At 39.8% G+C, this 26,776-nt stretch overlaps 1 protein-coding gene across 1 annotated transcript; it reads left to right on the top strand.

The window, feature by feature from the left end:
* LOC116793371 (alanine aminotransferase 2) lies at positions 1 to 25,669 on the top strand. Its single transcript, XM_032701180.1, has 11 exons — positions 1 to 680; positions 10,139 to 10,228; positions 11,425 to 11,533; positions 15,171 to 15,304; positions 17,301 to 17,544; positions 18,281 to 18,360; positions 18,923 to 19,059; positions 19,736 to 19,910; positions 20,481 to 20,636; positions 21,659 to 21,771; positions 22,988 to 25,669. The coding sequence occupies exons 1-11, from the start codon at positions 354 to 356 to the stop codon at positions 23,076 to 23,078; spliced, it is 1,656 nt and encodes a 551-aa protein (XP_032557071.1). The 5' UTR covers positions 1 to 353; the 3' UTR covers positions 23,079 to 25,669.
* The last annotated feature ends 1,107 nt before the right edge of the window (positions 25,670 to 26,776 follow it).

Genomic DNA, 26,776 nt, shown 5'->3' with positions numbered 1-26,776 from the left:
GCGTCGGCTGGGAGAAGGATGGTTTTACCCGGGACTCTTGCAGAGCAGTAGCTCGGGCACTTCTGTCGGGGACGGGGGGCTGCGGCGCTGTTCGGATGCAATGGTGGGACCTCTTGCTCCCGCGGTGGCATCGCAACACTGCAAGATCAGTTGTATCCGTTGCAATTAAGTTTGCGGGATCTGGACATCAGAGGACCGAGCATGGACGTGTAACTGTGCCAGCTCTTCGGCGTTTCTTCTGACCGCACCTCCTGCTCGTGCGCCTCCTTCCCAGCGCCCGGGTCCGTCCGCAGAACACCCCGATCCTCAGCGCTCGCATCCTGAATCTCGCTTTGGGGAGTACCCGGAGGACCATGCATCGGTTTGCCTTGGTTGCCAGGCAAACTGGGGCCCTCCTGTGCGGCCGCGGGCCGGGGGGCAGCCGGGGCGGAGGGTCGGACACGGCCCTGCTCGGCGCCGCTGCGGTGGCGGCGGGGCGGCAGCCGCGGGGACCCCGCCGGGACGGCACCGTGCGCTGGAGCAGCGCTGCCAAGGCCTCCGCCGTGAACATCAACGAGAAGGCGAGCAGGGAGAAGATCCTCACGCTGGAGTCCATGAACCCGCAAGTGAAAGCGGTGGAATACGCGGTGCGGGGCCCCATCGTCCTGAAAGCTGGGGAGATCGAGAAGGAGCTGCGGAAGGTGAGGCAGGGCAGGGCAGGGCAGGCAGGACGCGCTCCCCGCAGCCCACACCGGCCCTGCCCCGGGGCACCTCGGGGGGCTCGGCAGAGCCGGCGGTGGGGCCGGCGGGGACACCCTGACACCCCGCAGGGCTGATGCGCGACCCTGTGGAAGCCTCGGGAAAGCGGGAGGCACCGCTGCAGTGCCTTCTCCTACCAAGTTAAAGACTCAGCACCACGGGCAGCCTTTCCCCCCATCCCTCTTTGCCCCAAGCCGTGGCCGGACGCGCTCTCCTCCTCCCGGCCCTGCCCGCTCCGGGCACCCCCCGCACCCGCGCCCCTTCTCACGGGGGGCGGGAGAGGCACAAAACAAAGGAACCCGCTGTCCGGCTACTGTTTATCTGGTGTCACTGCCTGCGTAAGGCAAATAGAGCAGTGTTTACATTTCTTCGGCCACTTTGACCCTTTGCTGCAATCCCACGTCCTCTGTGTTATACAAGGGGGTGACTGACCAGCTTTCGTCATACTGATAGAGCGTTTGAGTCGTTCGTGAGGATTTTAGAGATACTGCCTTGGCCGGGGCAGGGAAACACCTTTGAAACCCCCAACAGGTGAGATGGAGCCGGCTGTCCCGGGCACTGCTCCGCAGCCTCATCCAGCGCTGCCCTGGGCCGCTCAGAGCCGAGCAGGTGAAGGAAGGGTTTTTGAGCCCACCGACACTGTGCTCCGCTTTTTTTAATTGCAGAACTTGAGGTGCTTGGGGACAAGCCTTCAGAGCACAAACACTCAGTGGCACTGCCCGAAGTTTTAGGTGGTTGGTGCTATTAGGAGGATTGGAAAATAAAGCAAGATACAAGATACTCCTAAGGGTCTGCGCCAAAATTTACTAAATAAGGCATCCAAATCAGTCAGTGCTTACATTTTGTTCTTCATATTTTTTTTCATATTCCTTAAGACTTAGTATTTGAAAAAAAAAAAACAAAACAAGAAACCTTAGTAATACAGACATGACTTTTTGCTTCTACTGTTCAAACCACAGCTTCCCCTCCCAGCACAAGGACTCATTTTTGTTTTGAATAAAGCATCTGGCAGTGTTACTTTTCTTTAATTTCAAATATCTTCCCCTACCTTCACTACTTTAGAAAGTCTTGCTAATATGTTATTACAGGTACTGCAAGACTGTTTTGATCAGTACACGTAAAGTGCTTTGACAAAAAGGTGCCACAGGAATTCTAATTGTAAGAGATTATTTTAATTCTCTGGTCTTTGTGTTTTAAAACCCTTGTTTTAAAAGGCAAAACATATTTTTAGCTCACTGTAGTATATACATCAATTATTTACATCTACTCAATAATTATTAAAGCAGCTTCTAAAAAAAAGGAGTTTTACTTAAAAACTTCAGAATGGTGATGGAGAATTAGTTTCAGAACATCTGTTTTGATTTTTCCCTTAAAACTTTTTTATAAAGGTGTCATTGTGTTTATGCAATGGGGTTTCCTAGTGGGTGCATTTTCCTGAGTATAAAATCTTCCAGTGTTCTCACCAAGTATGTTTGTTTTCGAGTTAATATCACAGGGCAGGAGGTTTTACTTGACAAAACAAATATAAAATGATCCTCACAAACTCCTCCCTACTCCCCTGCTTACTCCAGTTACCAGCTGAGTCACTGACAGAGACACTATGCACTTTTGAAAAAATATAGGAGTAAATCATTGCCAATGGCTTTATTAAAAGTCAGTTTTGTGCCTACTTACATGGCATTTTCCATTTAAAAGTGTTTCTCTGGAACTAGTCTCATGGAATAGTGTTAGCCATTGATAGTGGCTACCAGCATTCCCAGGGGTGACTGTGCTCTAAGATGACTAAAGCAAACAAACCTCCCAGTTGGCAGGGAAAGAGGACAGAATTACTGCAAAAGTTGAGACAGTGTATCTGCAGAAAACATTAATCAACTTAAGGAAGCAGCTGAAAGACTTTACTTCTTTCCAGACCTTTCAAGTTATTTATTCCTCTTTGCTCTTCTGATAAAAATACTGTTATTCCTTCTGTTGTTTAACCAAGCTGTCTGCTAAAGTGTACAGTGTTGAGTAGTAACAAAATATTATAGGTTATCTAGTTGCTTGTTTGTTTGTGTGTGTGTCTGAAACTCAATTCTGTGTGATCACAGGTCAATGGCTCTTCTTTATTTACTTTTGATTAAAACTGGACAGCTATTTTTTTCATCCCTCTCAGTCTTAGCTCTCAGAGTTAGGCCAACCCCTGCCAGCAGAATTAACATTGCCAGATAGAGAGGCTGACGAGGTTGTCAGAGGAAGGTGATGCCCCACAGCATCTCTACATCCAAAACTACTCTTCATTGGCAGCAAAAGAGTTGCCCCATAGCAACTGTACCACGTTTGATGGGGAAGGAGCTCTGCCCAACATGATGTGGAAGTCCTGCACTGGCTGGGGTATCAAGAACAGGCAGAGTGAAGCAATGACAGCAAATCTGCATTTATCCTGTTCTGCTGAGACACCTTTAGTCTGAAGTAAAATCACCTTAAAAGCAGCCATTGTCTCATCAGATGTGATAGAGACTCTCCCTCTTTAAACTTGGTTCAATTCAGTTACACTTTGTACTTACATAACTTATACAGCTTGTTTTGTAGACTATAAAATAGCTACTTGGAGCTGTTTGCACAGTGTAAGCTTTCATCTTCTTTGAGTTTTGTCCTGCTGTCTCACATCCTGAATAGCAGTGCCTCTGTTATTCTATCTGGCACTTGCTGCTTTTGTATATTAACTCAAATGATTACAACAGGAGCTGTAACTCCACAGCACACACAGAAATAAGGACTAAAATGTTACTTGAGAAGTCCCTGACTAGGCAACTAGTCTAGGCTAGATCTTGAAAAAGTAAATAAAAGTGAGGCATTAGTTTTAGCTCATGTGCCTGGGACTAAGCCATTGAAAGTGGCAAGAAGGATACTCTGTTAAAGCAGAATAAGATTGATTGCTCTGGAGTACAGGTGGGGTATGTTGTACCTGGACTTCATGAGTTTTGTTGGCTTGTGACCCGTATTCATCTAGGTGGAAAATCAATGTTTTGATCTACATTAAGTCTTTCAAGATAGAAATCTTTATGCAAAATCATTGACTTGAATTAGCTCCCTGAATTTTTTTTTAATAGTTTTGAAATTGTGTCATGCTTCGAAAGTGAAAACGTGATTTTTCTTCCTCTTTGCTAATGGTAATATTTAGCTGATTCTGACTTACTAAGATGACACAGAAAGAACTGACTTCAACCAATTTCCTAGGTGTTTCTGGGGAACTTTTTAAAGCAAGCTAGAGCACATACATATTTTAATAAATCATTACACTCTCAATAGAACACAAACAAGACCTTTTTTTCTATCCCCTTTGTGTAGACTTGCTAACAGATGACCACCATATCAAGTGTTGACTTTAATTGTATTTCAGACTAGAAAATTGATCCTGAACATGAATTCAATGCAAGAATAATGTAGTCTTTGGACAGAACCCTTCTCTTTACTTAATCAGTAATAACAAGCTAGCTTTATCTTTACCCAGGCAGCACACATACCTGATTTATTACTTTGCATTCATGCTAATTTTAACTGACCTTGTTATGAAAGTCCCTTCATATCTGTTACTCTGACATTTTTCTTCACTTATACTCTCCTTTTTTCTCACAATTCCTGATTGGGTTTTACATAATGTCGAGTTCTATGTCAGGTTGAGTTGGATTACATCTACTTGCAAAGTGTGTGCGTATTAAACAGCATTTCAGGATCCACAAGTTCAGCTCATGAAACATTGGAAGCAGTGCCTGGCTTTATATAAATCACACAACACGAGGTTCTTCTTCAGAGTTGTCAAGTTACTGAAGCAGAATTGCAGGGCAGAAGGGGGTAGAGGGATGGTGTGCCGGTATTGGTAGCATGTAGAAAGTTCCTTCAGACCAGCACAGGTGGTTACCATGTCCTACCCCTGGACCTGCAACTGTGGGCCTTCAATGGCAATGCACAGTCTCTACACATTAGAGCCCTTATTTTTGTGAAAAGCCACAGTAGTCTGGCTTACTTTTACAGTAACAGGGTTGTACACTCATCTCCTGTGCCCACACTTTTCTTTTGCATAATTATTGCAAATCGGTTCCTGTTGCATGTTCGTTCAAGTCACTGGTTCACTCCCTATATTTCTATTTAGATAATAAAACTACCAAAGTCCTTCTGCTTGTGTAGGTGTAACCTCAGGCAGCTTCTGCTGAAGTATTTTAATTAAAAGACTGTAGAGCGTTTCTTTTTTCTTTTTTCTTTTTTTTTAACTAATTCATCAGGCTTTTAAATTGAATGGAAAAAGTCTGACTTAGAATCCAGCCTTAATTGTAAATGCGAGTTGACTGTGTCTCTGGGAGTTGTGGAAAGATAAAACACAGTTTAGGCAATGACATGCAGAAATATAATTTGACATGCCAAGAAAAAGATACAAGATTGACTGGTACACCCAGTAATAAAAGATGTTAAGCTTAAATTACCATCCTGTAATTTTCTGCTTTGAATACGTGACTGTGTGCACACTAAGAAAGTATCTTCCAGGCAAGAGCATTTGACCTCATTAAGACAGAATGGTTGTTCCTCAGTTGTCTGTACATGTTGCATACATAAGTGAATCTGTAGTAAACCCCCTATTTTTTAACAGGGTGAAAATTGCTGCAGATAAAGATGAAAAAAACCGAGTTTTAAGAGTATGATTACCAAAATCATATGTTCAGAAGCACACAGCACGCAAGATCCAGTTATTTGATCTCTTCTTATTGAATACAGTAGCAAAATCTATTCCAAAATAGCCCTTTTCCAATAGGTCTTCAAGTTAAGAGGGTCCTAATGTCTAATCACTTTCTAGTGAGCATTATTTCAATTGTCATTTGCAACGCCATTGAAATCTAGGGCTTGATTCATATAGGCAAAACTTTTGAATGCAAATGCACTTTGACCAATGTGTAAGGCAACAGTAACTTGAGGACAAGTCCTGTTCTGTAATCTCTGTGTCAGATCTGCCAGTTAATGGTCAGCCTTGTGGATTTGCTCATGTGATATGAGGGGGCATGCAAGCTATCACTGCCATTTCCAGTCAAAATCCAGAATTTGCCTTCTCCTTCCTTCCAAAACCAGCTCCTGTCAGCTTGAATTACACATGCATAATACAAACTGAAAGCTTTTCTCTGTGGTAAACAGGTCAGGTTTATTTTTCTGCTGTGAGCTGTTTTAATAAAAAGATTGGAATGCTAATACAGGTCTTTGGGTCCCTATTAGTTAAGGGCCTCTGGGCAGTGCTTTCTTGTCCCTTTGAGTGGAGGAGAAAAGAAAGCAAGCAAGCAACTTGGCTCCTACAGCATAGATCTCAACTGTGCTGAAATGTTTGGATTTGCCAGCTCTCCTATTGTACGGCTTGTTTGTGCAAGTCACAGCAAAACCAGACTCAAGGAAATAGTACAATGTTTCATAGTGTGATGTTAGTGCCTGATAATCATCAAGAGGAGACACAAAGAAGTGGCAATGAAAGTGAAACAATTGAGAGCAGCCAGGAATGGACTAATTCTGGCATTCAGAAATAATTGAAATACTGTCTTGCTCTTTTGAGATTAAAAGCAGCTCACATTTTGATGGCTTCCTCAAGGGAGCTCTTTTCAGTCCTTTCCTGTTGCCATTACCAAATCCACATGTGCTTCTCTCCAGACTGAGGGGTTTCCTTTGAAATTTGCTGAAGACTTAAGCAAGGACAGCATTAGGTCAGCTTGCACCCTTCCTCACCCTTTCTGGCCCCAGCAATACGCCAGCATTTATGATTGTCATTTATTCTTAGATGGTACTATAGTGAAGGGAACGTCCAGGCATACTAAACCTCCTGAGAGACCAAACCAGCTCATGGCAGGGCACTGCCCTCATGCTAGTTCTGTGGAATAGTGTATGTTCTGGCATCATGTTGTTTCTTTGATCAAGTAATTCTGGTGTTGGTGACTCTCCTTGAGAGACAGCTCATTGTTGCACGCTGTATTCCTTGCTTACTGGGTGTCTTGAGGCTGTGGGAATGTCTAGGGGAAGAGGAGGCTTCCCCAAACCTGATTAAATTCTTGAAGATTTGTATTGACTCTGCACCAATGAATTCTGGTTCATGTACAAAAATCCCTTCTCCCAACTTCTTGTGGTATTTAGAACACTGACACAGTTGTTCGAATAATCCTGTCTGACCTGCTTCAGGTTTCAGATGTTTTTCATCTGGTCTCTTAAAAGACAGCATCTCCTCTGAAAAGAGCAGTGTGACAGAAGTAACTAATTTCCAAAGAGTATATTCCAAATCCTGGAAGATTCCTTTATTCCATTAAAATACTTTCATTATCAAGAAGAGAGCAACTGAAAAATGAATGAACGCATTTTTATATTTTCTGCTTTACATCAGAGAGTGAAAGATGGCTTCTGCAGCTTTAAAAATGGCTACTACAATTAGTCTGTCTGCCAACACTGACAAAAGAATGGCAGGAGACTGGCCTTGTTCCCCAGATGAAGCTGAATCACGTTGTAAGCACAGTGTGAGGTGCCGCCAGAGGCAGAAGCTTTAACAGTGCTTGTTTTGTAGGTTTTTCTTCTTGATTCATGTGGTTCATACCTTCTTCAGTAGACATGAGTATCAATGTGGTACTTACTGCTCCCGAGTTTGTTATTAGAGCTCTTGTTATTCAAGCTGCACTTTTCCAAAGCTCTGCCAGCTCCAATCCAGTCAGACTGTGTCTGGAACACACCTTGAGAGCCTGCCTGCACTCAGGGAGGGGGACAGGTGTGTGTGGGGGGCTGCACTCTATCCCTAGAGGAAAGCGAAACAACTCCAATAACCCAGTGTCTGCTCCTCCTGTGTGTTCCTTGGCTTGCAGGGATGTAAATTGTCTCAGTACAGGTCTGTAGGTGGCATGGTCAAAGACTGCTTAGCCTTCTGCAGTGAAATAAATCTAACTAACTAGGTCCTGCTGCAGCCCTTTTCCTGCTGTTCTGCGACCTGATGTTGAGGTTATCAACATCACATTCATATTTCCTCCTTTCATACAGATCTTTTCATAGACCTCCCCAAAAGTATTTATCATTACTCTTCCCTTGGATACCCACACACACCAGTGCCATCACCACAGGAGGAACCTTGACGCAAGTAACCAGTGACTCATTCCACACTTTCTTAGGGATCTGGGTAGAATTCTACCTTGCTCTCATCTGCAGAGTCATAGGCACTGGCTAGACTTCCCTTGATGCCAGCTTCTGATATCCTTGCTTTGAAACTTTGACCCATTAGCGTTTGAGGCTTGTTACTATTTCCAGTTCCTCCTTTCTGAAATGCTAAGATGGGACTTTCTAAAGAACTTCTTTAGAACTTTTCTAGAACTTCTTTAAGAACTTGTTTAGAACTTCTTGTTCTAAACTAAAATTGACAAGTTCTGATATTCCTTCTTTCCCTAGAGAGATTGGAAATCAATAGAAAAATACTAAGTAGTCGTCGCATTTTTTGTATAGATTTCACTAGGAGGCATGTAGGGAATTTCTTGAATACAGTTCTAAACAATTGCTGATATTTACTCATTGTCAGCCAAGGAAAAGGCCCAAGTTATTTAAAAGCATCTCTCTTTTGAAAGACAAAAAGGGCAACAACTCTTGTAGCTGAGGCCAAGAAGCACAAGTTAGTCAAGAGGACCATGGGCTTTTAATGTGGGAACTGTGTGTACAGCACAGAAAACCCAACAATTCCTTCTCTAACAAGATTTTACAGTGAGATAACTGTGAAAAAACTTGTGTGTGTTTTGCCATTTTTTCCAGATCAATCATTTGAGTAGCAAAGATAGTATGGGGTTCATGGGGTTGGTGATGATTCTATACCTGCAGTGATACCCACAGACAATGAGGGCATAAATGCTGAGTTTGGCACTAGTAATGATCTGGATGGTATCAATGCTAATAAACTACAATAAACCTGACACAGACACCAAAAAGATGATCTGTTATCTTTGTCTGGCATCTCTATTCCTAATTCTTTATTTAGAGCTGAAATGCAACTCTTAATTTAGGGACTCAGATCAACAAGCATAAAAGCAAATGACTTGATGGAGTCACTGTGTCACTTTAAATTAGTTAAAGTGAACTTTTTTTTTTCAATTGCTGCTGAATTTGAGGCCATATAAAATTGACCCTTTTCAATCAGGATCATGTAAGTCCAGCTGTCTTGTTTTAGTGCCATTTACAACTATCTATTCAATTTTAAAATTTAAAAACCCCTATAGGCTATCAGTCATATGATGGACTGGATCTGTGGGGATTTGAATCACGTGGTCACATAACCTCTCAGGCACATCATGCAGCCTTAAACCTCCAAATCCTGGTATACCTGGGAATCTGTATCCTGGTGACTACTTGTATTTTGGTCCTTGTTATCTTTGCACATCTGGGTTCTGGTCTATCACTGAAATTCAACACATAATCCACTGTAGAAAAGCAAAAAATTAGTTCAAGCTTGCCATTCCATGTAGCAATTCTGTCACTGTTAGGAGGCCTCCCTACTGTCTCTCAAATATACACCAGAACAATTGTAAATTTATAATTGTCATTTATTCTTCTTGTAATGTTGGCCTTTACTTTCAGTTAATCTTTTTTTATTTAAACCAGTGGTGTTTTTTTCTACCAGTCAGCTATTTGTCTTTTTTTTTTTTCCTTATTTTATTTTACTTTTTAAAGGGCTGTGGTTGCTAATCAACATTCATTAACTGCATTCCCTGTCTCCTCATAATGTATTCGGTTTCTCACAGGAAAAATGGCTGTCTATTCAGATTTCAGAGACTGAGAAGCTTTTAAATATTCATGGTGATTATTTAGCACTTCTGCTGTTTATCATACAGAGCCTCACTATGATATATTTTGTAAAACATCTCTGCATGGAAAAGTGGGGTCACGATACAATGAATATTTAATCTAAATAAAAATAAATAAGCCAGTAGTATGTTTACTGCTTTTACTCTAAAAAGGCTAAAGATCTTAAGGCTTGTTTTGTTGGTGGTTTCTCAAATGTCCTCAAATCTTTTTAGCTTCCTGACTGATCCATCCCTCCCTTTAGGTGTCTCTAAAGTTGCTCTAATACTGACAGTTCAAAGTGCCTTTTTTTCATCTTTTCTACTTCAGTGTGTAGTTTTGAAGCAAGTCAGTCCCTTACTTGCAGGAAGCAGAAAAATAAAAGCCAGCCTATCATTTAAAAATGTGTCACAGTCAACACAATTTCTGTAAATCATTTAAGATTTACTGGCAGTATTGAATAAGAAATGCACTGAGCTTTACATTCAACACTGTATCTGTTATGAGATTAGGCACTATATAGTTACAGCCATATGACAGATACCAAAAAAGAATCACCTACTTCAGTCCTAACAAAATATTCTGCATTCTCCCTTTTTAGGGAATCAAAAAACCTTTTACTGAAGTAATTAAAGCCAACATTGGAGATGCACATGCGATGGGACAGAGGCCAATCACCTTCCTCCGTCAGGTAAGACTCTTATAAAATGTTATTATTCATTTTTTACTAGATTGCCTTAAAAGCCATCTGATATGTGTATTGGTATAAATGATTCCCTGGATGCAATTAGACTTAAAACATTCTTTTGTAAAGAATTACAAATTCTCATTTCTGAGCCAAAGGCGTGGACCTTGCTTGCTGATTGTCCTCTTTTAACACAGCAGCTTTCCTTACTTTTTGTATCATTCTCCAGCCATACTTTCTTCTACCATTTCTCCTGTGTTATCAGTCAGAACATTCATTATCAATAATGTACTTGGAGTGGTTGTCTTCAGAGAAAAAAAGCAAATGCCTTTCTTCACCTGACAGTATACTTTTTGATCTGCAACAGTTGGGTGCAGGAGTTGTACTGTTGTTCATTTTGCACATTTTACCTGTGGACAAGCTAATTGGTGGGTTAACTTTTAGGAAAGACCACAACAGACTTCGTATTTGTATATTATTCCTAAAACACAAGTAAGGTTAAAACTAGTATTGCAGTATTTACTGAGCATCCTTTACACACACATGTAAAATCCTCAGGCTATAATAATGTAAATTCAGAGAGTTCTAGGACAAACTGAAGCTGTATCAAACTGGGGGTTATATTCCTTAATATATTCTGCTGGGTCATGTTTCTACTTTTACTATGTTCTATATCACTGCTTCTTTTTTTAATTAAATGTTTTACACAACTTCAAATTAGTAAGAACTGTAAGTTATTTTTGGTAGGAATTATTAGAACATGCAACTGGGACTTCGAAATTTGATCATATTTCTCAGTTCTGCTCCATATTCAGACTCTTGACTTCTTGTCAATAAGGTGGGCTGGGAATACACAAAGAGGGGAGGATAGAGCTGTTTAGAGATAACATATGAATAATTAACTGTGCTTTACTGTGTTTGCACTGTCTTAGGTCCCTTGGACTCCAGTCTTCACTGTCTGTAGTACAAATAGTTAATAGTTCTAGAATTCTGTTTATCAGCACAACTCGGAACCTGATAAGATTTCTTCACTTCTGTAAGCCCTACCTTTAAAAAAACAACTGCAAACTCTTCATCAATAACCTGTGTTTTAAATTAGCCAGTATTTGTGACCTTCATTTCCAAGGAAAGTTAACAGTGATGTTACCAACTTAAAATAACCATTGATAAAATGGTGAATTTACATTTTCTTGGCACTCTAGGTGGTGGCCCTGTGTACATATCCAAACCTGCTGGACAGCCCAAGTTTTCCAGAAGATGCCAAAAAGCGAGCCAGACGGATCTTGCAGGGCTGTGGAGGGAACAGCTTAGGTAAGACTCAGTTTGAGTAGCTCCTGTTGGTATTAGAAACAAAACGGGTTGTTCCAATATCTGCAACAGTGAAATTTCTTTGTCACATTTTATATGATTGCAAGTCAAATGGGGAGGGCCTGGGACAGCCTGGTGGGGGAGGTTTGCTGTGTGACCTACGGATAATCAGTGACTAATGGGGCAAGTTTTTGATGAGACTTATCACAGAAGTGGAGCAGATGAGGGTTATACAGTTATGGAGCCCTCACCACAACATCATCTAGGCAGAGAGTACTTGTGAGGCTTTATACTGTTGTTATGGCATCTGTAAATCCCAGGCTCTGACAGCTGCTCTCCTGCTAAGACTAGGTGGAGGTTTTTATAGTTCTGTCTTCTCTAGATGTTTCTCTGCCAAGGAGTCTACCACTGTAGGCATATACAGACATACACAGTGTGTGTCCACCCCAGCTGATCCAGTTCACAGTCCTGTAGCTTTGTTTTGAACCATCAGTCCAAGCGTGTTTGTCAGGTTATGAACTGGAGTATCAGAAGTTCAGGTACCTGGGTGATAATCCTCTGCAAAGGGAAAGCTGCAGAACTGAAAGGTGGTGGGTTTTTACCTAGCTGAGATAGTTTTAACTGAATATGTCAGAGCCCTATTTCTCCAGGGTAAAATAACTCTTGAAAGAACTACAGAGCTCTGTTCTTCAGCCATTGGTCCTACAAGACTACACCTGTAGTATCATATAACTAAGTACAAACTTTGCATACTCAGTAGAGAGGAAATTGAAGAGAATTTCTTTCTCCTCTGGCAGCTGTACTGCCTACTTGTACCTGGCAAACACCACTAGAATTTCTACTCTGCAGATACTGTTACCGCTGCTGGGCACAGCAAAGAGTCTGGCACACTTAATTACCTTATTTCAAGTAGGCAAACACTGACATTTCAGAGCACATATTACAGTAATTGGCATATTTCTTAATCTTTGTAATTGCACTGCCTATTTGCACTGGCATATTTTGAGATTAGGTGCTTTGAAACTTAATAAAATAAACAAGACCTAACCAGTGGTTACATTAGCAGTATTTCAGCCTTGGACTATTCCTGGCAACACAGGCTAGTACAGAATGTATTTTATCTTCACCTTCTTTGTATCAGTTTTGTCTTTTAATATAGAACATTAAAAATACTTTTATCAAAACTCAGAAGTTCCTCTAGCTCAACGAATTCCTTTCCTGTCTTACTTTGGCACAATAAATCCACATAGTACTGTTGTAAGAGTTAGTGGGGATACCTTTGAGTTTTGACTCAATCTTTCTTTGTAGTAATTCTCAAATTCAGGGATGTGATGTGGTTGGAATTGTCAAAATGCTGAGTCTTGTCCCCTTGAGTGCTCCCTTCCCCTTAAGGGTGAGACCCCACAGCCCCATGCTGGAGTAAAATGAAAGGAATTCATCCTTGCATAATACTTCAGAAATAAGTTCCATTTTCAGCAGATCAAGTATTTCCAACAATTTGTGTTAGCTCAGTAGATTCTGAGGAAGTAGACCTAGAACAGTTGCAATATTCAAATAAGATGATAATTCTGAACAAATCCTGTTAAATTCAGTGGATAAATTGAAATTCTGTAAGTAACTGGAGTCTAAATGTTTTTTTCATGAAATGATACGTGCCAAGAACAACTGTACCTCTGAATTCCTGAAAACTAAAACCACTGTATACCTTACTGATCTGCTGTACTGTTTTCTGCCTCCTCTCCACTGTCCCTTGTCTCCAGTATCGTGTGTCAGTCCCTTCTCCTGGCCCCTGTAGCTCAGCAGCCTCTGCACAGCACTCCATAAGCACACAGTCTGAGACAGGTGGACCTGCAGCTGAAAGGAAGTCACTGTGTTGGTAGTCTGACAACTCACTGCTCTTGTCTTCTTGGCTGAGAAGGAGAGATTGGCTTTCTTGGGAAAAAATCAAAGGTCAAAACCTCATCCCTCTGTGTAGCTTTGTTCTGTGTTGTGTTCTAACAAAACCTTATTTTCAATGGATTTGTCAATCCAACACAAAACTGGCTTCACTACATGTGGTCATTTGAAGCGTTGCACCCACATCTAAACCAGCATTAACTGTAAAGTTAATATGAATGTCTTGACCTCTGGATATGAACTAGAATAACCTCACTTCCAATGAACGTTCATTTGGGAAAACCCTGCTCTTGATATTGAGTCTTGCTACTCCCAGGCCATGTATGAAGGCTCAGCTATGTCCTCAGCTTCTGTTGTGTCCAAACACTCTGGGATTCTGTGGACATCACTTTGCATGTGGGCTAACTGGCATGTCTTCCCAGGCATTTGAGAAAATTACCCCTCTCCTCTGTACAAAAATACCTGTTATATGCATATGCAACTTTTTGGGTTGGGTTTGTTTATTTGCATCCCACAGTGCAAACACACAGGTTCTAGTCAAAGCTATTAATTGAGTGCAGTTAAGTGTAGAAGTACAGGACAATTAAGTGTTATTTCCTCAGAGTCACTGCACTCAATGGAGCACAAGACACAAGGACAGCTTGGCTTTGCTCTCCTGCTTTACCAGCAGCTTCTGAACTGTGGTCAAAGACCCATATACAGACTCAATAGAACTTTTAGCCCTGTAAAAGTAAATGTTTAGGACATCAGGGAACTTTGTGCCCTGAATTGCCACTTTGCCCCATGCAATTGTGCAGTACTTGCAAAGCTTCTTTGTCTTTATAAATCATGGTTTCACAGAAGTGTTACCAGGCAGACTACTAGCATATAACTGAGAGATGAGAGTTAAGTCAGGCACAATTATTCCACTCCACCCAACAAGCAAAGAAGATTCTGCAGCTTCCTGACAGTGTTCTAAAATAGATGTACACTTGTCACTTCATTGTCCATCAGTTTTAGGCTCCATAGCTTGAATCCATTCCTCACCTTGGCCTAGTCTTATTTTTACTCTTTTACTTCTTGCACGTACTCAGAAATGATGCACACAGGTATCTAACATCTCATTTTATTTAAAATTATTAGTGGTGCTCTGTAAACTGCACATGTTTTTGGGCTGATCCTAGGCATTTCTGCTCCAAGTGACTGAAAAGTGGTTGTGGGAGATGCTGTGGGGGAAGGAGAGAAGCAGTGTAGGATTTTTTGGGTTTCAGACTGTGGGAGATAATGGTATGATATTATTTTCATATTGCAAATAAACCCCGTATATTTGTCATGGAATTGAAGAAGTTACTTTCCTTTCTACTGCACATGCTACCTCTCTTCCTTGTTCCTTGTACTTAAATAGGTGTTGGTTTATGTTCAGAACTGATTTCAACATAAAAAAAGCAACGGAAAGACAGTAAACATGGGATTGTTGTCCCAGTTTGCAAAGGAGCCTTTAAGTCATACTTTGTACCAATATTTTTTTGTATTTTAGTGATACTGTATTTGTCAAATTCCAAATTTGTTCTTTTGTTCCGAGAGCAAATCAATTCCCTTTCCTACTCCTTTGGAAAAAAAAGAGAAAATCAAACCCATCTTGGGGATCCAAAGTGCTGATATTTACAAACTATACCTTACAATACTAGCTCAGGAGTTTTGTTAGCAAGCAGAAAATGTGATGTACGTTGTACTCAATTCTCATCTCATTCTCTTTTTTTCACAGGATCCTACACTGCCAGTCAAGGTATAAATTGTATCCGTGAAGATGTTGCTTCATATATTGAAAGAAGAGATGGAGGGGTTCCTGCAGACCCAGATAACATTTATCTCACCACGGGGGCAAGTGATGGGATTTCTGTAAGAATTAAAATTAAACCTGTCCCTTCTTGGTACAAACTGTAATTTATCAGTTACCTTTGGAAATACAGATCTCTGTTGAAAATCAGGTCTCACAAACTTTGATGTGAGTTTGATCTGACAGATGCTGAAGTCACATTCAATGGATATCCACTATGTGGATGTCAGGTGCCAACTAAGAAGCAGGTGCAAAGTCTCTTAATATACATTAACTTGTTCCTTTCTGTTAAGGTACTATGAACTACACAGGTGCCTAAATATAAATTTAGAACATTCAGACCATTCAGACTAAATAATGATTGTCTTCAATGGTTGAGGTACACAAGCACTGAAGATCAGAAGGTATCAGTCAGTGACAGAGAAAAGAGGGAATGACCTCAGACGTGAGAAGTCTCAACAGCTCATTTTCCTGGTAAACTCTGCTGGTTCAGATCAATGCCAATGAAAATCCAAAGATCTATTTCTGTAAGCAGCTTGTTTGGGAAAAAATTCGGGTCTTGGCTTCAACCAAGGTTCAAAGATGGTCCTTGGTTAAGACAGGCATAAGTGTCTCTATTAGATTCTTCCTTTACACAGACACATTTACTGATACCAGCAGTACCACCAGCAGAACCACCAGCAGTTCTTTGCTTTTATTAAGGCAGCCTTTCGTAGCCTGTTGGTAAAAGTGTTTTTTTAAACGACATCTAGTGGCAGAGCTCAGAATGGCAATGTTCTGACAGGAACGGCTCTCCAGATGTTTGTAGTGACTTGGCTTTCCAGAGTTTATGATATTGGCAGCTTGTCAGGAATGGCAGCATAGCACATCGAGTCTGTACCATGCTGATTTGATTTCACCAGTGAAGAAAAATCAGCGGTAATATGAGTCTCGTTATTTGTCCCTTTCAAAAATAAAACAATTATTGTCTCATAGCTTGGGGGACAGAGGGTGTTAAGCAATTTTAAAATATGCATTTGGTCCTGATTGTATATTTTGAATGCTTGATATTTTTAAGCTAGTGGTGGGTACAAAATTATGCTGATTATAAATCATTAGCTTAGCAGCTGAGCTAGTATGTGATGAGAGGTAGAGAACAGCAGGTTTGGTACTAGAATCACTGAGAAACTAGAGGATATGCTGCTGTGTCTGAAGAGATATTTTTGGGTTTACACTGTCGGTTACATGCTGATAAAGATGCTTGCTCTGATTGCACCTGCACTTCAGAGTTCTCCCTTGGTTATAAAAGCAAGAAATCTCTCTACTTCCTGCACCAAATGCACTCTTTTATTTAATTCACATGTAAAAAGCCTACACACAGACACACACAGGTAAATCCTCTGGACTCATCTTAGCACAAATACTACATTTCTGTCTGTATCTTCCAGGCATAAACTACATATGGTTATATTTCCATCCCAAGACATGCAGATTTTTGGTCTCTTCTGTTACTTGAAAATGGAAACATAATCTGACTGCAGTGTTGTTCCCAGCTAGCCACAATTCCTCCTAATCTAAAACAGGTCTCTGTTCCAAAGGAGAATCTGCACAGTACCCCGGTTCTAATTTCTGATTTTTTTATTGGTCTCTTGTGATTAGTGAGATAAAATAAATGGAAGGCAACAAGCAAGAACTAGCTGAGGCTTCTTTGCTTACAACCGGGCACAGCAGAAAAATCATCATCCTGATTTTCCTGTTTACAACTTTCCCTCTAGCACTGTGCTCAGAATGTTTTCCCTAAATTTTGCAGTTGATCAGGCATGATCTTTGGAAGCCATGACATGCAGAGGAATTCCATTTAACTGAGTTGAACTGAGATAGACTGTACTCACTCAGCCAGTAACAACGTGAAATAAATAAATGCCCTTTGATATGAGAAGATGACTGTATGCTTCTAGAACAGAAATCCACCTTAACTCTGGACTTTTTTAGGAAGGAAGATCAGTAACTTTTTCCAGAGTATACTATTAACTCTGGTGTGTGATTTTTTTTTTTTTTAAATTCCTACTTTTTCCCCAGGCAATTTTAAAGATCCTGATCTCAGGAGGTGGAAAATCCCGAACAGGAGTGATGATTCCTATACCACAGTATCCCTTATATTCAGCAGCCATATCTGAGCTAGGTGCTGTCCAGGTGAACTACTATTTGGATGAAGAAAATTGCTGGGCTCTAGATGTGAATGAACTTCGCCGTGCCTTGAATGAAGCCAAGGCGTATTGCAACCCAAAAGTCCTCTGCATCATCAACCCTGGAAATCCCACAGGTCTGGGAATTTTGTTTAGTGGATGGGGTTTAAGACCATTTTTTTTTTTAATTTTTCATTCGTTTGACGTTGCAGGCAAATCCTAAATACACATCAAGTATGTAAAGCTGAATTCTAGAGTCAGTGCCCTAAGTTGGACACTATGTCGCATTTTCAGAAATATTTTTTCAGTATCGTGGAACTCCAGAGAGGAGGGAGCAGGTTCACTTCACTGGATCCCATTTGAAGCCACTGCTTCCACTGAACTTTGGCAGACTTATGGAATGACTTTCAGTCACTTCTGGTCTTTATGAAGGATCCTGTCTCTGGCATGGCCTGTAGTCTTCTGCTTCTGAGAGACAATGACTGTAGATACTCTGCACTCGTGGCAACCACTGCCTCCCTCAGAATTTAGTTTTTTGAATAGTTGAGGTTGATTAGTGAGAAACTAGATCCAACTTAACCCACATGGCTGTGAACATTTGAAATTATAAGTTATACACAGAATACTCTTAGTAAGCCATTGATTGATTACTGTATCTCACAATTCCTTTGCTCGAGATGGACTAAGTTACCTTAAACCATAATTCCTCCAAAAATACTCCTTAATTTCATACTTGGTGAACTGAATTCTGAAGTTCAATAGCACTTTTCTGAGAAAGAGGGATATCTTGTTGAAAAACTAGTAGTCTTACTAGGTCTTACTATATATATATGCTCTACTAACTTTCCTCTTGCTCTAAAAATCAAACTACAGGACAGGTGCAAAACAGAAAGTGCATTGAAGATGTCATACACTTTGCCTGGGAAGAGAAACTTTTTCTTCTGGCTGATGAGGTAATGGAATATTCTGTTCTCTCAAAAGCACAGCTGAGAGTATGAGGTATAATTTTGTTCCACGTGTGGTGTTGGTATTTTTTAAGTACAAGGAACAGATTTTCTGTTATCATACCATATCATAAGACATGAACAAACATGCAAGATTCTTGGTATCAAAGGATCAATATAGCAGGTGGCTTGATCTGGATTTGAACTAGAGAGAAAGTGTAGGGGACACAAGGAAGAACTTTGCTGGAACTGACTTAGAAACCTATGTGAAGCTGAGACCACTTCAAATGAAAGAAATAGAAGGAAAATCAATTTAAACATGCAAGTAAAGGTTAAATTGTATACAAAGAAGCTCAGTGTTCTTCCAAAGGCTGAACCTTTAACTATAGTCACATGATATAAAATATATCATGACAGTAACTATTACTTAACAAAGAACCTTGTGTCTTCTAACAGCTTTTAAGTTCTGAGTGTTACCGCTGTTTCTTCAGTTCAGATCTGTCTCTCTAAAAGGCCATGTTTTATCCTTAGTTGGGGGAACAGAGCACATTAATGTCTTCTGACTGTTCAGGTTTACCAGGACAATGTGTACTCTGAAGGATGCCAGTTCCATTCTTTCAAAAAGATTCTGTATGAGATGGGACCCGAGTACTATAACAATGTTGAGCTGGCCTCTTTTCACTCCACCTCTAAGGGATACATGGGCGAGTAAGTCTGATTTAGTTTTTTTTTTATTTCATCTTCCTCATTAATCTGGTTGGACAGCCCTTTCATGTTACTGACCTGAAGGTAATCCACCATCTTCTATTAATTTTAACTAAAAACTACCAAGAAAGGGAAAAAGAGCATTTAAAGCACAGAGTAATGGATTAGCTCTGTGGTTTTCAAAGTATGAAATAATAAGCACATTTATTTCAGACACTTAATGCCTCATTTCCACAGAGGTGAAATCCTACAGTCCCAATCTGGACCTGTGATAATGGAAAACTGGTCTCCAGCATTCAAGGAAACAGCTCAATTATTGCTGGGATGTTTGATATTGTAAATGTTTGGGTTTGGTTGTTTTGGGGAGGAAGAGATGAAAGGAAAAAGGACACATCATTTGTGATAAAATGTGTGCTGCTACAGCCATATGCTCCTGTTCTGGAGATTAAACAATCCGTGTTAATGCACCTTTAACTTTATATGGGATACTGGGAACTGATGACATCCCATGTACTTCCATCTTAAACCATTACCAGTATAGCAGCTGTTTCAACAGCCTGTATGTTACATATTGTAAGATTCTCATTAATTGCCTTTCCTCTTCTGCAGACACTTTCATTGCTTTCCCAGTATTTGTACACTTGAGGTTGACCAGTCTTTTCTGTTCACTTTGTCACAGATGTGGCTACAGAGGAGGTTACATGGAGGTCATTAATTTGCACCCAGAAATCAAAGGACAGCTTGTTAAGCTGCTTTCTGTTCGCCTTTGTCCCCCAGTCTCAGGACAAGCAGCAATGGATATTGTAGTGAATCCTCCAGTACCTGGAGAAGAATCTTATGCACAGTTCATAAAGGTCAGCAGTAATGCTCTTTTGTGCTTTTCCTAAACCTGTCCTAAGTATTGGGAACTCAAAATATGCACAGGGACATATTTTCTTTCCTTTTTCCTCAGACAATCCTGTAATAGAACCATTTTACAGAACCATGCAGTGTATTTAAAATGAACTCAATATGACTACCTTGAAAAATACTAAGAAGACATTATCAAAGCAGCTTTCTTTCTGATAAATTCAACTTTTCTCCCGTAAAATTACATTATTGAGTCAGATCAGAAGTTCAGCTGATGTGGTCTCTAAAAACAGCCAAGAGTGGATGCTCAGAAGGAAGAATGGAAGAAGGCACACAGATAGACTCCTACAGGTTCTTGTGTGTCTACCATACTTTGTAGTTGAATCCTGCTAATGCATTTTTGTATTGCTGTTTTTAAGAGCAGGACTGGAATTTGGAACACTGTTTGCTCTAACAGCTTAGCAAAGCCCAAAAAGTATTTAATTTGGGGAAGGCCTCTTGAAGCATCATAGTTTCCTCTGGAGTTTTTGTTGCCACTTCAAATATGTCCAACTGAACACCTTTCTTTTAAACAGGAGAAAGAGTCTGTTTTGAACAATCTTGCCAAAAAAGCCAAACTAACAGAAGATATGTTTAACAAGATACCAGGAATTCACTGCAATCCTCTTCAGGGAGCTATGTATGCTTTCCCACGGATCTTTATTCCCTCCAAAGCCATTGAGGAAGCAAAGGTCAGTCAGTCGCTTCTGCCTCAATTAATTTTAACCTTCACTGGCCTGTGCCTGCCACTTCTAATGATGAATTTTTATTCCAGAGACAGAGTAAGCTCACACAGTTACAAAAGCAGAACTTCATAGACTATGTATGATCTTAAATATGACATGACCTTTATTTTAAGAGAGGAAAACAAAGCAGAGCATTTCGTCTCAGTGGTGAGGCTTTCGGGGTGAGAGTGTTCCCGAGGATGTTGGTGTTCAAGGCATACAAGTAGCTGGACCTGTGCAATTCCAAATTGCTGCCCCTGCCTGGGTTAGGGAGGCAGTGGATTGGGAATGGCAGTGTGCTACTGAGCCTGCAAAAGAAGCCCCATTCAGCAAGTCTGGGAAAGAGGAAGGTTTCCTTACAGATTTTACCTTTTTGCATTTGGGTCAGTAACCTCTATTACTGAAAGGCAAGTCTTTCTGTTCCTGACTAGAGCTCTGATACCTGATGTGTAATACTTGGTTTTTAAAGGGAATTTTATCAGCACAGCTGAGAACAAAAATAGGGCTGTTTTTCAGCTGCTTGTTTGATTAGGTTTATAACTTGCATGAATTTAAGAACTTTCTAATCAGCAGATAATTTGGGGGAAGGGGAAATAGTAACTGCCAACGGATCTGGAACACACAGTTCTCAAATTAATTTAATCTTATCAAATGTCAGTGCCTTAGATTTTTCTAAGTACAATTTTGAGACTTTTGACAAAAAGTTATAAGCAAGTCAAGGAGAATAACAAAATTACCTAAAATCTTTCTTTTGAAATGAGTGTTTTGTGTAGGTTCCTCAGCCCTATTCCTCCATGAAGTATTGTTATTTAATGCACAGTGTGAATTTGTGAACTGTCCCGTTAGCAAATGTTTCTCACCTTCTTTAGTGAGCAGAATAAGAAACTAATAATGTAAGATAAGGTTTCAGGAAAAAAAAGGAATCATGAAATTCTATGTATTTTATATCTATATATTCTATAATAATTCCAAAGCGTCCATTCCCTTAGGCTCATAAAATGGCACCTGATATGTTCTATTGCATGAAACTTTTGGAAGAGACTGGAATATGTGTTGTACCTGGAAGTGGATTTGGCCAAAGAGAAGGAACCCACCATTTCAGGTACAGTTTCTGTTTGTTTAAGATCAAATTAACAGTAATAAGCAAAATACCATCCCAGTACTTTCTCTTCTGATTAAATATAAGGATTTTTATTTCAGTTTATGTTATCTCACTTTAAACTGGACAGTTTCAGTGGACTGACAGCTAGGCCAAAGACCTGGTCTGCTAGATGAGCTGTCCAGGTTTTTGTGGTGTTTTCACAGCTTGCTGACATAATTTGATTCTATTTTTATGCACTGGTATTTGAAATGCCTTCTCCAGGAATACAAACAATAATAATATCTTAGACTTTAATCTTAAAGTTGGCTACAGAATTACAAAAATTGCCCTGCATTCTTCTGGGATGAGGGGGCATTAAACATTGTTTCTCTATGGAGAAACTGCATGAAAAATGCAATATCTCCCCTATAAATCTCCTCCTTAAGCACGCTGAATAACTCTTCACTTTACCAAAACAAGATGTTGAGCTAAATAATCTGATACCAGAACTGTGAACATAAACTCTGTTGCTTTTGCTTCCAATAAATAGCACTTTGCTCCAACCAAGCCACTGATACTAGAATTTTTCGTGGAATTTCGTCTTATTTAGTCTGAAACAACGTAACAGAGGGTATCTTTAGATTTGGTAGTTCTGCAACACAGCTGGGTGAGGTATCTGGGTACATACAGCTCCAGGAAAAAGCCGTTCCAGCACCAATGTGGGAAAAACACTCTGTCCTGTAGGTCTTGCTCACAGTCTGCCATAAATACTCCATGGGATTTTCATATCATGAAGGATAAGGAAAAAAGTGACTAAAAACTACAGAGTAGGATGTTGCATTGTTCTAATGTTTCTGAATTCTGTTTCCAGTTAAAGAAGAAATGTACATTTACTCATAACTGCCCGCTCCTAAAGCTCAAAAAGCTGGGTACAATTTGGCACTACTGTGCCAACTATGGAAACCAAGTTGCTGTTGTTTCTTACTGATGACCTTCTTCAGGTTAACTCAGCAGAAAATAACAGTTCTTGAATTCCTATGAACTAACCAATTGAAACAAATGGCTCTAGTTTAATAGTATAGTTCAACTGAAGTATAACTGCATAATCACATCAAAGTGGGTATTAACACGTTACTGTGCCCTGAGATGAATCAAGATCTGTGCAAAGATCACAGTTTAGTTTGTTCTGAAGATAATGTGGGTTGTTTTTTTTCTTTCTTTAAATATTATTTTTCAGAATGACCATTCTTCCTCCAGTAGAGAAGCTGAAGATCCTACTGGAGAAAGTGAAAGACTTCCACATAAAGTTTCTTGAAAAATATGCATGAAACTACTGTGGCTTTTTCCCCCTCATCCCCTCCCCTTCAAGGCAAATGAAGACAATGAACAAAGATGTGCTGAGAATGTGCTGTTCATCTACTTTAACTGAATTCAAAATAGATAGAACCAGTCTCAGATACTGCTACAACTTATTGGACTGTTAAAAAGTTAATGTCTGGTATAGAAGGCATTGTTACGACAACTTGTTTTTTAAGGGGAAGGGGAAGAATGTGAAGGAAGTGGTGAGAAGAAAGAGTCAGTAAATGTTTTTGTGCCTTGATTGGAAGTTACATTGTGAATTTTGACTCAATAAGTTGGGAAAGGGAATTGCTCACTAAAATTATTACTGTTATGTGGGGTTTTTTAGAGAACAGAAATGCAAAGATCAATTGTTTAGCTAGGAAAATGTCCCATCCTAAAATTCTACTAAACAAAAATTTAAACCCCTACATTTATAGATACTGTTTGGTTTAACTTTTGTTGTTGTTATTGAGTTCTCCAGATCTGATTAAGCATGTAGGTACATCATGCTTATTAAAAAATCTTTGGCACATGTGTGCAGATACCTTTGAAATTCTGCTAAAGAGAAATCCTGCCATCACAGCATAATTGGAATGGAACATACAGTTTTGATTAGAGGAGTGAATACAGTGTCTGCTTGGACCCTATTTTTGTGAAACTGAAAGATAATGAGGAATATTTTCTTCTTCTTCATGTGCTGTTCAACACAAAATCCCAGCACAGGAGTGCTGAACATTTCCTCTCATAACAACTCCACGAGTCTCCTGTTAACTCTCATCTTTCGTACACATGGAACACAGTAAGGTACTGTTTCAAAGCAGATGTGAGCACAGTCAGTCCTTTCAAGTAGGGTAAGACACAACACACTTCCAGAACTGCTCTGTCTATGGAGAACATTTGTTTGGAATCACATGACAGAGACCCACAGTGTGGCCAAAATCCAGCTTGAACTGGCAAAGACTAACACATGTTACCAGGGGAAATGCTGAGGGGGGTTTCTAATGAAGGAAAAGGTATTTAAAGGAAAATGTCTTGCACCAAGCATAAAGAGAATGATAGTACAGCTAACACTTAAATCTTCCACTGGCTGAATGACCCTGAGTGCTTATTAAAGCCTGGCTCAACAAGGTTGCTATCCAGTACAGCTGTATGACTCCACTAATCTATGCCAGTTTCCCTGCAAAACAAAGGACAGCTTCTGTTTCTCTAGAGCTGGAAGCTGGACACCTCCTACTAGCTCTGACAAAGGGCTAAAGGAACAGAGCTTCCAGTATTCAGGCGTGAAAGCATTAGCATTTGTCAGGCTTTGCCTCAGCATTTACAGAGTTTATTCATTAAGAATATCACATTTAATCCAGTCATTAATTTTAAGTTACTATATAGAAGTAAACTCATTTTCATGTCTATTAGCACTTTGTTAGGCTGCCTTTGTAGCTGGTTCAACATCCTCTGCTGATCCAAGTTACTAAAGCCAAGGGCTACAGAATCACTGTATGGATAAACCTGTGCCAATTTATTATGTGTGGAAGATGAGAGGTGTTGCCAATAACTGCCCTTGCAACAGCAACCACCAGTTTAGGACACAGCATTAGCTGTACTCCTCACAGTTCCTTGCTGAAGTCTGTGAGAGGAATTTAGTCCTTCCCAATCACCTGCCAGTGGTCCCAGGTCCATGAATGAAAATGTCACACTGCTCCAGAGTTACTGTGGAGGCTTGGAGAGAAAACAATCGTACTATGAGAAATGCACTTGTGGGAGGACAGCAGACTGAGAATATTTATGCTGCTACTATCCATTGATAAATACAACCTTTTATCTGTTGGCATCCTTAATATGCACTAATAAAACAAATCCAGAAAGCAAAACTGTAGTAGGAGATCAGAATATTGATGTGAAAGTAAGACAAACAGCACTTTCCTGCTCTGGGAATGTGCCCAAGTGAGATCTGGCTTTGGACTCATAATGCAGTGTAGATTGAAGCTAAGATCTAACAATGGGAGTTAGAATATTTTTTTATATTTTTGTAACTACAGCTTTTTCATGGGGTAGTATTTGTAATCTAATAAGTCAATAGATTTTATATTTGCCTTGCATTTGCACCTGTTACTTCTGGAAAAAAAATGTAAAGGTTTACAAGTTTCTAATGATAATTTACAGGTGTGAAAGGCTTTTTCTTTTCAGTCGGGACAGCAATTCTTACACTTTTAAATCAAAATATAATGACATAAACTGAGTTTTTTCTAAACATTCTATTATGGTGCCTTTTATGTTTGTGACATTATAAGGGATAACAATTTGTTCTTGATGCATCTCATGTGGAAGCGTGGTGATTTCTATTGTCCATCCACAATATTTGTATGTATTGTGATAAGGTTAATGTGCATTTTTGTGGAACAATGCTGTAAAGCTGAGAAAAGAGGCTTATTTTCCATGTCTTTGAAGTCTTTCATCAATAACAGACAATCCTTACTTTCAAATGCATGCTTCTAGGTTTGATCTTCCTACAGGTGCTCCTTATAACAGTACTTCAGATGTATGAGACTTCCAAATAATAAAGCACATGTTAAAAAAAGGGTAATAATTCTCCGTTTCCTATGTCACTGAAGCAACACTGGATTGCACTATGACACATTAATCCCCTGTTCAAACCAGTATTTACTAGTATTTAGTATGCATGTACCAGATCATTAATCTCTGCATCACTTCAATTTATGGACTTGAAATTTGTCCAACTTGTTACCGCAGAACTAATTCCTGCTGTTGCAGAACTGTAAACAGAGACGGTCTTGGGCAAGTTTATGCTCATAATTAATAATACAATGTAAGGAGTTGTAACCAGGAGTTAGGCAAGCCAGACTTTTTTCTTCTAAGAGAGGATCAACCAGTCAGTTGAGGCTGATCAACTGTGTCATGAAAGCATTGGTGAGGGGTTTGTTTGTCAATGTTGGTTGCTCCCGTTTAAAAAAAACTTCTTACATGGTTTATATGAGATTAAACTTAACAATCTTTTTTCAGTGACACCACAGAATTACTTCAGTGTGTTTTTTAGGTCATTCCAAAGAAAATGATGTTTAGGGAAAGGGGAGTTAGTTCTGCTTCCCTAAACATACATGCTCCCAAAGCAGAATCTTCTCATCTTTTTATCACGTATTTGAGTGTTTTCTGGAACAGAAACTTTTCCCTCCTTTTTTTGGTGGGAGGCTGGTGGAGGTATATTATTTATTTTACAAACAAGAAGATGGTCTGATATTAAATGCTTATATTAGGAACTGTCAGATTTTTTACAGCTTTTTTTTTCAGTGACATAGGCTGTCCCATCTGGCTCAGGAGATAAGGGTGCTGTGCCAGATGCATATGATACAGAAAAAGCTACTACAGAGAGCTTGCAGCATGAACTGTATACACTGTGTGAAAACCACGAGCATTTTAAAATATTGTCTAAATTCCTTTTTATAAATTTCCTTGGTCAAATTTGTACAAAACCCAAGAGACTCATACCTCTGGTATGATTTTTTATTTGGATGCATGTAAGATAATAAGTTTCTTCAAGGAATTCTACTTTTAAGGATACAGATTTGAATATTCAATATTAGTTGTAGTCATGCCTTTCTAATGTTCCACTTTATTACATGTTTATTAAATGCTGTGTTCACGTGATTAGAATTTACACAACCTGTAACAATTA

This window comes from Chiroxiphia lanceolata, chromosome 13 (assembly GCF_009829145.1).
Source record: "Chiroxiphia lanceolata isolate bChiLan1 chromosome 13, bChiLan1.pri, whole genome shotgun sequence".
Taxonomy (NCBI): Eukaryota; Metazoa; Chordata; class Aves; order Passeriformes; family Pipridae; genus Chiroxiphia; species Chiroxiphia lanceolata.
Note: the sequence above shows the minus strand (reverse complement) of the source record. Positions and strands in the feature narration are given on the sequence as shown.

Bases quoted from the DNA above. Each gene is read 5' to 3' on its own strand.
- LOC116793371 (XM_032701180.1), top strand. From the start codon at position 354: ATGCATCGGTTTGCCTTGGTTGCCAGGCAAACTGGGGCCCTCCTGTGC. The intron at 19,911-20,480 runs GTCAGCAGTAAT...TCTTTTAAACAG, and splicing joins CTTATGCACAGTTCATAAAG to GAGAAAGAGTCTGTTTTGAA. The intron at 21,772-22,987 runs GTACAGTTTCTG...ATTATTTTTCAG, and splicing joins GAAGGAACCCACCATTTCAG to AATGACCATTCTTCCTCCAG.